The 14,405-nt window shown below is 35.2% G+C and overlaps 1 protein-coding gene across 10 annotated transcripts in view; it reads right to left on the bottom strand.

The window, feature by feature from the left end:
- The window catches only part of LOC104020285 (NEDD4 binding protein 2 like 2), a 50,405-nt gene that overhangs the window by 16,833 nt on the left and 19,167 nt on the right, over window positions 1-14,405 (bottom strand). For 6 of the 10 annotated variants that reach the window (XM_087756613.1, XM_087756615.1, XM_009473676.2 and 3 more), the window contains one exon: window positions 9,655-9,798. The exons of 2 other annotated variants lie outside the window; for them this stretch is intronic. In XM_087756613.1, the coding sequence (XP_087612739.1) occupies window positions 9,655-9,798 (144 nt within the window). Of the gene's footprint in view, window positions 1-884; window positions 3,404-5,904; window positions 6,017-9,654; window positions 9,799-14,405 lie in introns of those variants that run through there. 2 more of the 10 variants (XM_087756623.1, XM_087756622.1) reach the window with 2 other exon arrangements.

Below are 14,405 nucleotides of genomic sequence, written 5' to 3'. Positions count from 1 at the left end.
TCTCCGTCAGTGTTTAGTCTTTTGAAGAGAACATGATGGACACAGATGCCAATGTTATGCACTGGGAGTACAGTATGAATCATCTTGTCAAGTTTGATGACATCAGTTCTATTATTTGGATGATAGCAGCTCCATCATGAAGACAACCTGATTAAAATTAATCCAGGCTAGAGAGGAAATACACTGCTTTGAGAAGTAGTTTGCAGAAATAGGAACTATACTCAAATTTGCACTAGTTTATTAATAAAGTTTGGTGTAACCTGCTGTGCAGCAGTACTCCTTAATTTTCTATTGATATAAAGACATTTCTATATGAGATTTTAAGGAATGCTTTCAAAAATCTGCAACAGGATAGAAAAATCCCACCTTCCCAGACAATGATCAGTCTCAGTGTTTCATTAACTTCTGGACAAACTATAGCACTACTGCATATGTAGATATGAAGCAATCAGTTCTCACTAAATCCTAAGCATCCTCCTCTCAGCAACACCGGAGGACACTTTACACACCGCATCTTACAAAGCTGGTGGTCCAGGTTGGAAACCATGAAGTGCACTGGTGAAGACTGCCACTGACCAGACAAACAACATTATCCACTGCAAACACACAGCCCATTTGCCTAATGGCCAATTCGCAGCTATTGAAAAAACACACAAACTGTAATAGTTACCTTAAAAATCTCAACCTTTTTCTTTCCAAATGAAAAACAGAGTTGCTGTTACAGATATAACATATTGCATAATGTATATATAAACTAACCAGTTCAAATAACAGACAGTATTGAATCTGAGTGGATCCTTGATTTTAGGAGAAGTAAGATCTGCATTAAAAAATTAAATTCTGTAGGCCACCTCACAATCCATTTTTCAGTTCCTCTCCCTTACAATCTACTGCTTTCCAGGCACGTGCTTACGCAATTCCACTCAAGAAGCTCCACGCAGGAAAAGGTGGATTAACTGAGGCTCTCAGGAGGCTGTGAAATAAATCATGTCGTAAAATGTGGTCCACAAATAAGACAGACTTTCCAGACTTTTAATACCTAAAAAATATCCTCATTGTGTATTTCAGCCACTATAGAGTCTACTCTTTAAACAAATAAATAAATAAACCACTATTTTAACCAGAAAATAAAGAGAACTACATATTGTGATATATCATCCTACTACTTGAACACATAGATGACAGCCATCAAAACAGAATATAGACTTAAGCAAGTACAACAAAAAGATTTTAAAAGTCAAAATTAGATTTACAGGGTGAAATGTTGGCCTTTCTTGCCAAGGCACATTCACACACAAAACAAATGTAAAATGAAGTTTGAAATAAGACACAAGCAAAATCAAGCTAAGGAAAAAATATGGGTGGGAGTGTAAGGAAGCAACAGAGGCACAATGAGAGCAGAATGGAATATTTAGAGGTATGTAATAAGCTATTTTCTGTTAGGAACTTTCAATGAAAGATGACAGATTTTAGCTGTATTTAAAATAGCTTCAATCAACAAAATTGTACCAAAGACATGTAATTAAATATCCACCAAAGCACAGACCATAATTCTGGAACAAAAGTATGAGTTTCAAAAACCCAAGAAGATACTGCAAACTTAATGAGGCTAAGAAAAAAAGGAACGAAGAAAATATATTGTATGACAGAAAATACTACTTTCAGCAGAACAAGAAAAAAAATTCAAAAGGATGGCCTGGGGGAGGGGGAATATATATATACTCAGTTTTTAAATCAGCATCAGTTTGAACTGAGGCATTTACAAAAACAGAGAATCAGGTGTAGCTCTCCACACAAGTTTATAGTTCAGGGAAGAAAAGGGAAGGGGGAGATGGATCCAGAGTTGTGAAGGCAACTGTAGTAACTGAACACACAGGACTCAGATCAGACAGATGAGAAAGATGTGGTTCAAGAAAAAGGGAAAAGGAGGGGAAAAGTGACAAGAGGAAAACAGTAAAGGAAACAGTATCAGTAAATACTAAGTAACCAGCCTCTAACCTAGATTATAGCACCGTTAAAATGCAAATACTTGTAACTACAGACAATGTTGCTATTCAGAACATCTGCTCCAGGTATTGCACTCATTCTATGCATCTGAAATGCTATATGAAATACTGAGAGCTACACAGCATTCAACTATAACGTGCATTCTCTGGAAGGTATTATATCTTTTTCAACAAATCTCAGTACTTTGTCATACTGGCATCCAACTTCCACTACTTCTGCTTACTACTCTTTGGTATTAACTCATTTCCCTTTCAAACATCTTTCACCGAAAGGAAGAGAGATACACAAAAGACATGATGAAGTACCCCTTAAAGATGATTACTTTCTTCAAAACAGCCCTGTATTATTCCTAGAGTGTTGGGGATAAATAGATGCAGAAAACTGTCTTCCTATTCTGCAATGCAGTAAGTGTCAATAGAATTCTGTCTTTGGACCGAAAATAAAAAATTACTTTAGATAAACACTAATATACGCCAGTATTTTCTAAGTCTGGAAAGACAATACAACTAGCAAGAGACAAGCGGTCATGGACACTGCCTGAGGGAGAAAAAAGGGGATCATCTAAAGGTGTTGCCAGGAACTTGTGAGCAACTCCGCCAATACAGCTATGAAACAAAATAACCGGAATAAATGATACAGGCAGTTTTACATTAAGACCAGAAACTTCTACATTAAAACCAGAAACTTAGTGCCCATCTGAGAATAAGAGGAGAATCATGGACTGCTTGCTGTATTAATGCAAGCCCGACACCCTAAAACCAGGCAGCAATTCTGTTAGTGATTTAACTCTTCTCTGATAGACAACAGCTAACTCTTTTGATATTCTGGACACTGCTCTCACTATATCCATTAGAATAGAATAATTTAGGTCAGAAAGGGCCTCTGGAGATCATATGGTCCAACCTCTGCTCAAAGCAATACCAAATGAGATCTTGTTGCTCAGTGCCTTGCCCAGACAAGTTTTGAATACTCCAAGGATGGAGATTACACAACCTCATATCTAATTAGAATTTCCCATGTTGCAACCCCTACTCATCGCTTCTTACTTAAGAGGAGCCTGGCTCCATCTTTATACTCTCCCATTAGGTAGGGGAAGACAGCATTAAGCTGTCTTAGCCATAGCCTTCTCTTCTGAAGGCTGAACAATCCGGTTTTCCCAGCTTCTCCTTGTACATCAGGTGCTCCAGGCCCTGACCACCCTCTGCTCAACTCGCTCCAGTATGTCACACCTTACTTGTACCAGTGAGCTCAAAGCTTGATGTTCTCAACAAAGGCACCACAAACTAACAAGGCAAAAGACAAACTCATTTAATCTCTTCACAGCTCAATTCCCTACAGAGCAGCAGAAAGTTAAACCATAGTTAGCTATCTTTACTTACAATAAAACCTCTCCTCAAGACCTAGCACCAAGAAGGGCAGCATTATGGAGATAATCTAAGCATTCATTATTAGAAACAAGATCTCAGTCTAGACTGCTGGAACAGAACAGGAACAGAATGAAACACAATGCTCTAACTGTGCCTTCTATGTACACATACGCATAAATTCCATTTATACTCCTATATATAATGCAATTTTGCTGCATAGTCATAAGCACAGTCTAATTGCAGTTTTCATGAAGTGAAAATAGTTTTGAAATTTTATCAGGTATACTTCATTGAATATTTAGCACATGTACCAAACAGCTGCAAAGAGCTGCAAATGAAGCTCAAATATGTATACCTATCTTGCTTCAGGTAAAAGATCGGATGTCTATGCTGTTGTTGTCAAGATCCCTGTAAAGCAGTGTATTCATCTTACAAGCAATACAGGAAAACTATCAGGAAAAATGCTAAGTGGGGGAAAAGTAATATAGTCAATCCACTCTTAAGTCAGGTTCATAAGCCTTCAGAAACTCTTCATGGTTAAGAGCAAGATGTGGGATAAGCTGTTCAGGAACTTCTTATAGACTATTATAACCTATAGTATAGGTTACCAAAACCTATGGCTGATGAGTAAAAAAAAAAAAAAAAAAATTACTAGAAGTATCATGAATAAAATAACAGCCAAACAGCATTATAGGCCCATGACTAAGACTGTTTTGTAAATGATACAATAAACCCCTTAGAAATAAGCATGTTTATTCAGTCAGCTAAAGCAGCACTTCTTCATCTGTTAGCAATTTAAGAAGGACTTAAGCCACATTCACTAAAGAATTCATACTTTTTAAAATCAGTAGTTAGACAACATGCGAGCACATGTTCCAAAAGTTTTGCTGATAAAATATTTTTCTACTATGTTTCATAAAATCCTAGAATACTTACAGAGTTAGTGTCAGGCAAATATTTACAAAGGACAAGCAGGATGATAAAGCAGTTACTCTGATACCAGTTTGAGGGACCACAAAAGGAAAGCTGAATTCAATTAACAGCTCAACAAAGAAAAATATTTAGCTTCACTAAAAAGATTGCAATTACAACTGAAAGAAAAAGCCCTTCCTTCATGGATACAATATGTTCTGACTTGGCACAACATGGTATTGTTATAACAGCACTATATATCAGTAAGGTACACGCTAAAGGGTCAAAGACTGCCTGCCTACCTGAGACATGAAGAAGTAGCATTATCAGCTAAAAGGAAACTGCAAAGACTCATTCCAGATGCAATACTTCAATGCTTTTATTATCCTTGATCTAGAATGACATTGGCAGTCTATCTCAAACTAAAAACACCACTTGATGCTTCTCCATTACTACAGAAATAGTCAAATTTGAGATGACCTGACCGTGACAAACCCTGTTACTTACTACTTTATCTTCTAAATACTTAAAAGACCAGCTACGTTTTCACATATTTTTCTGTGAACTCTAAATACGCTGATTTACAGCTAACTTCAAGAAATTAGCCTGTAAAAAGAAAAAAAGAAAAATTGAGGTACAAGTAGATTCTCACCGAGGAAATGATTAGTGAAGAGCTTTAATCTCTGCTCTTGCTTTTATTTCAAAAGGACAAGAACATAAAACATTGAAATGAGAAAGTATCACTGTAGAAACACTGAGGTGAAATATTTCCACATTTGACCTATGTGAAACATCTGATCACTCTTATGAGTACTTATTTTCAATTTTATGAACTGCATTTCAACACTATGTCTTCTTATTGCTCTTTACTGGGAATTGTAATATATGTCTCTCCTTTTGTATGGAAAACCCTCAATTCTCAACATACACCTAGTCACCTCATCTCCGTGATGTACCAGCACAGAGGGAAAGCATTTCCTCCAGAAAACTCAATTGCTAGGAGGAAGCAGCAGTTAAAGCTACAGGTATCACACATGAATGTGAAAATACAAAAGTAATTTTTTTTTCTAATTCACTGAAAATGAATCCTACTGGTCAGCTGAAACAAGAAAACACCAACAGAGTCTGAATTACATCAGGAAAGAGACACAAAACAATAAAATATAAATGTTAGGGGTCCCATCTCAGCTAGACAAAGCCTGGTTTTCAGTTATCTATTAGCAGAGAAACAAATATAAACTACCATCTCTACAGAAGGTTTCAAGAAATAGATGAAAAAACACAAAACCTTGTCATTCTTCTCAAAGACAAAAAGCTTAAAAAAAATTATGCATCATGGCAAACTAGATTAAAATGAACCTAAAGAGGACACGACTACAGGAACAGAAGACAATTCCTCACACGAGATCATTTAACATCATATGTTAAAAGTGTCATGGTTTAAGCCCAGCCAGCAATAAGCCCCACACAGCTGCTCGCTCACTCCCCCCCAGTGCGATGCGGGAGACAATCAGGAGAGTAAAAGTGAGAAAACTCATGGGTTGAGATAAAGACAGTTTAATAGGTAAAGCAAAAGCCGTGCATGCAAGCAAAGCAAACCAAGGCATTCATTCACTACTTCCCATCGGCAGGCAGGTGTTCAGCCATCTCCAGGAAAGCAGGGCTCCATCACAGGTACTTGTGAAGACCAACACCATCACTCCAAACGTCCCCCCCTTCCTTCTTCTTCCCCCAGCTTTATACGCTGAGCATGACGTCATACGGTATGGACCATCCCTGTGGTCAGTTGGGGTCAGCTGTCCCAGCTGTGTCCCCTCCCAGCTTCTTGTACACCCCCAGCCTGCTCGCTGGTGGGGTGGGGTGAGAAGCAGAAAAGGCCTTGACTCTGTGTGAGCAGGGCTGAGCAGTAACTAAAACATCCCTGTGTTATCAACACTGTTGTCAGCACAAAGCCAAAACACAGCCTCATACTAGCTACTATGAAGAAAACTAACTCTATCCCAGCCAAAACCAGCACATAGGTCTTCTAGCGTTTGGTTTTGGGGTGCGTTTTTTGTTGGCTTTTGTTTTTTATTTTGTTTGTTTCTGTTTTTTCTCTTTTCCAAATAAAAGAAAAATAAGAACACTAAATCATCCTTCAAAGAAGAGGCTGATGAAAACTTTTGATAATTCAGGAACTAAACTAATCAAACAAGAAACAGCAGTTTAGATGAAGCAGTAAAACTAGAACTATTTTTTTCTACAGCAACATGTAATCCTATATAGCTGATGCTACCTGGTCAGCTATATGAACCAAATTATGTAAGTTCTGCAAATTAATTCTCATTTACAGCTCATGCTTAGAAGAGTAGGATGTTAAAGCTACAGCTGAGTATCTCAACTATTCTGTTTAAATTTACTTGCCAAACATCCCACTGGTTTGAAGTATGCAGCAGATACTTAGAATCTGCATTCGTAACATTAAGGTTCTATGCATTAGTTACATTAAAAAAAAATTCTGACACTATTTCATGATACATGTTGAACTAGCAATTTACTAAAAATGTAAAACAACAGGAAACCTTCACTCTAGGTACATTATTATCATCAACAGGTGTATTGCATAAAAACTATGCCAGATAGTAAAAATTTTTAGATCCCCAGTCTTAACTGAACAGCAAGTTCTTTCATTTCTTGCACGTATGTATTGACAAAATAAGTAATTTCCCTTGTTTCTGAGGGAGCAGGAGAAATTCAATACCTGCAACACGTACTTCACATCATCTTTTTATTATTTTTACATATAACTATTGTACTGTAAAAGCAACTTCTGTCTGAGATATATGTACGACCATGACTGTCATATTCTCATGGAATATTAATATACCATGAAACAAAAATGTGTTACACAGACAGTAATTCCATTGTGTTTTCACCTACCATGTCATACTTACCTTGGAATACAGCTTTATAGATTAAGCAGTTTACAAGAAATGTTTGATACAGTGCCAAGTTGCAAAGCATTCCTTTTTTTTGTGTGTCCTTTGCAAACTGCAAGCCTATTATCGACCAACATGCTTTGCATATCAAAAATACTCACCGTCCATCAATCATTTATTAAAAAGATAACAAAAAAATGCTGCACCATTTTAAAATAGTATGAATTCGCATCTATTTAAATACAAATTTCAGTTAAAGAGAACTTAAATATCAATTAAATATTGCTAAAAAAAAATTTCATTTAAAAACTGAAGACAGAAGGTACCAAAAGATATCATAACATCAGTTTTCAATAATCAGCTCTTTTTTGTCATACCTCAGCACACTCTGTGAATATTACATAAAGCCTCAATAAATTTTATCAATTTATTATGGCTTAAAGTAATATAGAGTAAAATGAAATGAGTCTTTCTAAAACCTTTTTATCTTCCGCCCACTTGAAATAGGCTTTCATATTTAAATACAAAAACTTGGGGATAATTAATTAATGAATGATTAATTAATTATAATTAATACTGACCGTTTACAATGATTTCCATGATTCTTTTGAGACATGGAAAAAGATAACCAGGAAAACTAAAATACAGTAACATAACTGGTATTAATAAGACAATGAGGGAAGACAATAAATATAGTTGGAGAACTACTTTTTTTTATATATACACATAATTCAATATATTAACAATCCATGTGCTACTGAAGCATTTTAAATTATTTTTCAAATAATTAAAACAATTACTAAAATGTGAAACTGCACACCAACTTTTACAGTTAATAGAATCTCTTATGAAAATGTTATTGCAGATATACATTAAATTGTACAAATTTAGATTTGCACAACAGGTATAGAAAACGACAGAAAGATCTTCATTATATACCTGGATTTTCAACTTTCATGGTATTCAGACTTTAAAGACTAAGTAATTTCTAGGGCCTATTCAAAAATTGTCTATAAGTAAAAAAAAAAAAAAAAAAAAATCATGCTGGCTTGGAATTTTCAAAATTCTGATGGCTATTACACCAAATTAGTAATAGAAAACCATGAAAATCCTTTTAGCTACGTACTCACATTCTTGACAAAACTTCCTATTCAGGATTTACTCATTCAGTGTATAAGGAAATCAAATGTAGTTAGACCTGAAGATAGGCTATTTCAGCTAGCAGGTTAGTAATAATGCTCATCTGTATAAAATCCTACAAGCTTGAAAATAATAAAAACTGTTGCACTGAACTACTAAAACAACACTGAAGACAAATATATTTTATTAATACAGCAAGCGGTTAGAAAGCAAGCAAAGTGAAAACTTACAAATTCATCATTTGTTAAGAGAAAAAGGGCAGTAAATTAGTCAATCTCCATGCTGGCTCATTCTTTCTTATGTGCTAAACAGATTACATTGGCTGTGCCAAAATTAGGAATGCAACATGGTTTTACAGAATTATATCCACTATTTATACTGAATTGACACATCCCAACTGTGGACTGAGACTTGACAGCCTAATGCTTTAATACTTCATTTTTATCGTAAATGAAAGAAATTAACTTAGAAAGACATAACTGTGAAATTTTTGGGGTTTAGTGATAAAATTTAGGGTTTTTTTTAGTCAGCACAAAAAAGTTGGTGGTGTGCAGCCACCATCATAGTTTATATACTACCACTGAGAACAAACAAATAAAAAATAATTCCGGTTGCACAATTTAAGGCTGGTGAATACTGTATTGGCAGAATGTTGCTTCAGCTGCCAGATGAGCTTCTGAGATGAAAAAAAAAAAAAAAAAAAAAAAAACAAAAAAAACAAACACCACAACTGAAATCAGAAAACACATGCCAAAATTTTGCCAATTGGCAATACATGCCAAATAGAACAACAGGACAATCCAGGACATAATTGTTTTCAAAAAAATATCCTAAAAGATAAGATGACTAAATGACAATCATTAAAATTGGTTATTACATAAATAACCTCTTCTTCTGGGGCTTTAATTCTCTTTTAAAAGATATTTAATATGACCTCTTCTTTAAAAAAAACTGCTCAACAGTTACTTGATAAGTGACAACATCATTGTCTTAGGTTTATGAAGGAAGACTCTGCTATACGTCATACTATATTAAATATTTTACTAAAATCAAAGTTATTACAACTGTAATAAGTTTAAAAAACATTTCATGTACAATTTTATTTACATGCAAGTCTGTTAACGGAACAACCTCCAGAAGAAAATGGTCTTGAAATAGGCCTATTTAAAACACAGAAGATCTACTACTTTATTGGAGGCGATGATGTGTTTTAGAAGGGCAAGTAACAGATTTTCATTAACTGACTGCAACTGTGTTATCGGCTACTGGAAATACTGAAAGAATTCCATGAGTCTGTATTGCTTCCCCACCTATGTCTTCGCTGCAGAGGTGGCCTTTGAGTGTTTTTGTGGGGAGGTACCACTGAATTCATGACAATAGGTATGGATATTTGATATTCATATCGTTCCAACATCTGAGCAATCTTCTCACGAGTGACCCCATGTTTATTCCTCCTACAAAAATAAAAATTTAAATAAATTGTCTGCTATGTTTATATGTTTACAGTCTTTAAGAAAAAAACCTCTAATGTCACAATTTTTCTTCTTGCTTTTCATATTTGAAATTTCACTTTTATTACACTGTATCCTCATTCTCTCAGTATTCAACTTGTATTAAGGTTTATCTTAACAATTCACCACTGCATATATTAAATAACAGAAAACAATACAGTCGTCATTCTTCATACAGAAATGTGATGTTATTCATCAGGACCATGTACCTAAATAACCCTAGAAGGACTTTGCTTTCTATTTATTCATCAGATTTTATATGGTATACTAGCTAATGAGTAGAGGTATGAATAATATTATAGACCACTACTTATGAAAGCAATGCTCAAACTAGCATTAAAAAAAAAAAAAAACAAACTACATGGTTTCAAGACTTAATGACAGAATATTTTTTCATCAATAAATCTCTATATAAAATAAGGAGCAATTTCAGTTTTGAAGCAGAACAACATGCTCATGATACCTTTATCTACTAGCTCTTAGTGATACTTGCTGTAAATTTAGAAATGTACCAAAACACATATAAGGGAAGAGAGGCCAAAAGCGTTGTCCTATTCTTGCAGTGTTTAATGAACAGCTACTTTCAGTGAGAACTTGGCCTATTAAGAACCTGAGACATTAGACATAACATCAGAATGTATCTATCTCCTTAGTATCTATGGAATAGGATCTTAAAAACCATGTTAGCAGAAAATGTTGGTCTCTACAAGAAACAAAACCACGAGGCTCATGCACAAACTGAATGTCAGAGAATTGCAAGCACTGTAACAGAATTGAATCTAACAGAACAGATATAAACCATAAACAAAATGTTTCAATAGTGTAGACAAGCATTTATCAAAACCCAATATATTCTTATCACCAAGAAACCTTATCCAAGCTGAAGTATCTCCAAGTCATACTAGTAGGGAATATATGCCTGCATCTTTGTGCTTTCTGCCAGGGACAGAAGAGGAATGGGCCTCCTTACCAACTTGCTCAGTTCTATAGACGAGAAATCAATACTGGGAACAAACAAGCTATACTGGAAAGAGCATACTCTATACAGAAATATTTTAAAAGATTGATTTCCTGTGCCTCCCCTCCCCCCCCCCAGGGGTTTGTGTATATTATTACAACAAAGAAGTACATAGCAAGTTGATGAGGGTTCAAAGCATACTGCAGGCAGCACACTAGTTTCACATTCAGAATGGAAGAAGAACTGGTGATCTCAGAAGTATTCAGAATTATGCTGGCTCCTTAAGGTGTATTTTATCAGCTTTCTTTCTGGGAAGAAAAGGCTTAAGTAGAGTGTTTCTCTCATAGACACTCTTCCCTGAGACAACATCAGAAGCCAGAGTGATCATCACAAGCAGCTCGTTGTTTAAATGCTTCTAATTTCTACATTGTGCTAAAGAAGTCCAGGAGCAGCAGCATGTTGAACCTATCCATTAACAAGTCTTAATAGTTTTGATTCTATTCATGAATATGAAGAAGGTTAATGGTAGAGAAAAAAGGCAATTCCCTAGAAATATGGGGATTCTATAAAGCACTTGACTCTCACGACAGAAAAAAATGAGAAGAGGAACTCTAAGTCCTTTTAAGCCAAATGGTGGAAGCACAAAGTTATTCAGTATTTTCCATATCTTAGTACTCCTAGGAAAAGGTTACAGCTCAAGTGCTTTGGGCATAAAGTGCACACTGATCCACAACTGAATGGACTTGTGTATAATCACTTCAAAAATGAGCAAGTGCTCTCCCTTAAAGAACAAGGCAGGATAATAAAATCACCAACAGCAAAATCACATCAAGCATAGAAATTAATTTTAAAAAGGAAAAAAATCTGCTGTATAGTGTCATTTAATACTGAGATTTCCTCTTCAGGCATGTCTTCATTCATCTTTTGGCGGCTTGGCTATGCTGAAAGAGCATAAAGCCATCTATCCTTAACCAATACAGACGTATCAGCCGAAGCTCCTAACACATAGTTATGCTTTGGAAGCTGGTTTTGCTTGGAGGAACACAGAATCTATTGATAAAAGCAAAGTTCTGTCACTATTAAATACTTCTATGCTAGAAGAATCTTACGTACCAATATACTGGCAAAGTAATCCTGCATAGACATGACTACTTAAAAGAATCAGCACAAGTTTAATTAAGTCAACACCAAATTGCAGTTTTATGGTGATACCGAAGGAAAAAGGATTATATTAAATGTTTGCATTTCACTTCTGTGTGAAGTTACGCAGCAGGTAACTTTTTTAAAATTAAAACAACATCTGTCACAAAATACAGATTATGCACAGGATACCTGTTGTTCCCCAAAAGCTTGAATCAAATGTATACTTTTTTTTAAAAAAAAGTTCTAGTTCCCAGCTGACCAGCTACTCAGAAAGAATACAAACATGACAGAGGGTAACTGTTTCATCCAACACTAATTAAACAATTAAAAAAGAAAACAACAACAACAAAATTCTCTCTCTTCTACCAGTGATTTTGCCACTTGTTTGTTCTCTCACCTGCAGTTTTCAGTATTTCCTAAAAATGGTATCTAAGTACTAAATCCTTTATATAAAGTTCTAAATGCTATGCAAGAATTCTTGACTGCTACCACAAGACTACCACAAGACCACAAGTCTGTGGAGTCAAGATGTTTTCACAAAAGTTATGTGCACAAAACTAAATTAAAAGCAAAATCACTCATGAGTGACTCTAAAGATAATTTGTACCTCACAGGCACACTCGAAGAAAAAGACACTGACACCTCTTCCACACTAAAACATCTGTTATGCTCTTGACATCAAGAATTAACCCAGTGTTGACCTAGAGAGCGTTTTCACAGATTTCTCAAACACACTAAGCAGTGGCAGAAACAATCCTATAAAAATACTATCTAGAAATGTACCTGACTTCTAGAATATCGACATATTATATCACTTGATAAAAGTTACTAACAATCTAGACAGCACCACTAAAAACAAATAAATGAGTAGCATGTATCCAAAATATAAGAAGTCTTTTGCTAATTAAAGTAGGAGGTAGTGTATTTCTTTATTCCAGCTACCAGAAATAAAGTCTTAAGCAATCCTGTTTAGGAGGGAAGTAGAATGCATGACTCCAGACAACTAATAAAATTACCCAAATTTATTATTAGCATAGTATTTGCCCAGGTACTACACAAAATGCTGAGCTCAAAATTCATAAGGGGAATCCCAAAACTACAACAACATATCTATCATTATCTATTTCCCAAACACATGAATATGGAAAAAACAAAAAACCTTAAAAACTGAGCCCTCTCCCCAAGCAATTGAAAAACAATGAAACCCCAGATCATCACCTTTCCTAAACTCTCAAAAAATAAGGTTTCCAGACAATGGGCCTCTAGTCAAATATTTAAAGCAACTGGAGTTCCTAAAACATTTCTAGGAAGCTCCTAAGAACTGGCAGCAGCACTTCACAGTTCAAGGGTTTTCCCTTGGTTTCGGGAAAGATACAAACTTTAGTCCTACAATTAATGACAGGACAACAAAATTCAACGGTAACACCACTTCACATTTATCCTGTTACCTGTTAAGACCATGTGAAAACATGAATTTTCCTGGAAAGTGAGTATGTCTCACGTAATGGAAATCTCACACCGAATACCTTAGAAATGTCTGATTACTAAGACAGCTTCCTAACTTGGCTGTGCTGCACCCCAAACAAGAAAAAACTTATTAGAATTCATCCTACAGAAAGAGGACTCCATCTCAAAAAATAAGTTAGTGGTAATGTAGGAGCAAAAGTTGAAAACTTTAAAAGATTTATAAACACAATAAAGTCCAAGTCAGTAATATAAGTATTATACACACGTACTTTGTGCATTGTAGGGACTACTTTACAAAGCTGAAACAACTATAAGCAAAGTCAGTTGGAAGCATATAAAATGACAATCAGTGAGAGAACTCTTTGTGATCAACCATGAAAATACTACATTACATTTCAAACAATGAAATATCCCTAAATTGGTTTGATACCTCATAGATTCCTAAAGCACATACATCTGAGACAAGAGAGACATTAAGAAGGAATAATAAGCAGCTTCCCAGGCACTCTCACAACCCAGAAGTCCAATGACCTATGTCCAACAGTACTCTAAGTCAGATCCTCTGAAGACTGGGGACAATTTCACAAAATCTTGCAACAGAATAATCTAAAATATGAGCTTTCTTTTTAACTTTTACTGGTTAGTAATGGACTGTTGTTCTTTGACACTGAGACATCTATAAAAGTAAACAAAACAAAGCACTGATATTGAGACGCTCCTTGCAAAATACGTTTCTTTGTCTTCTACCTATTTCTTGCCCTCAGCATTTTGTAGCAACAAGTTTCTCAGAATATTTATTCATTATAATAGCAGCGATTCTTACATAGGTCAATAATTTTTTCTACTCATGTCCAAAAATACTTTAATATCGACTTTTTGGGCCAACAAGACAGGACCTCTATTTATTTGTCTGTTTCTTTATCCATAACACTTCCATTTAAAGGTATATCTCAAAATGCCTATTTCAATAAAAAACATTTTA

Source organism: Nipponia nippon, unplaced genomic scaffold, assembly GCF_047370975.1.
Source record: "Nipponia nippon isolate SJK-2023a ecotype South Korea unplaced genomic scaffold, ASM4737097v1 scaffold_2, whole genome shotgun sequence".
NCBI lineage: Eukaryota > Metazoa > Chordata > Aves > Pelecaniformes > Threskiornithidae > Nipponia > Nipponia nippon.
This window is presented reverse-complemented; position numbering and strand designations above follow the sequence as displayed.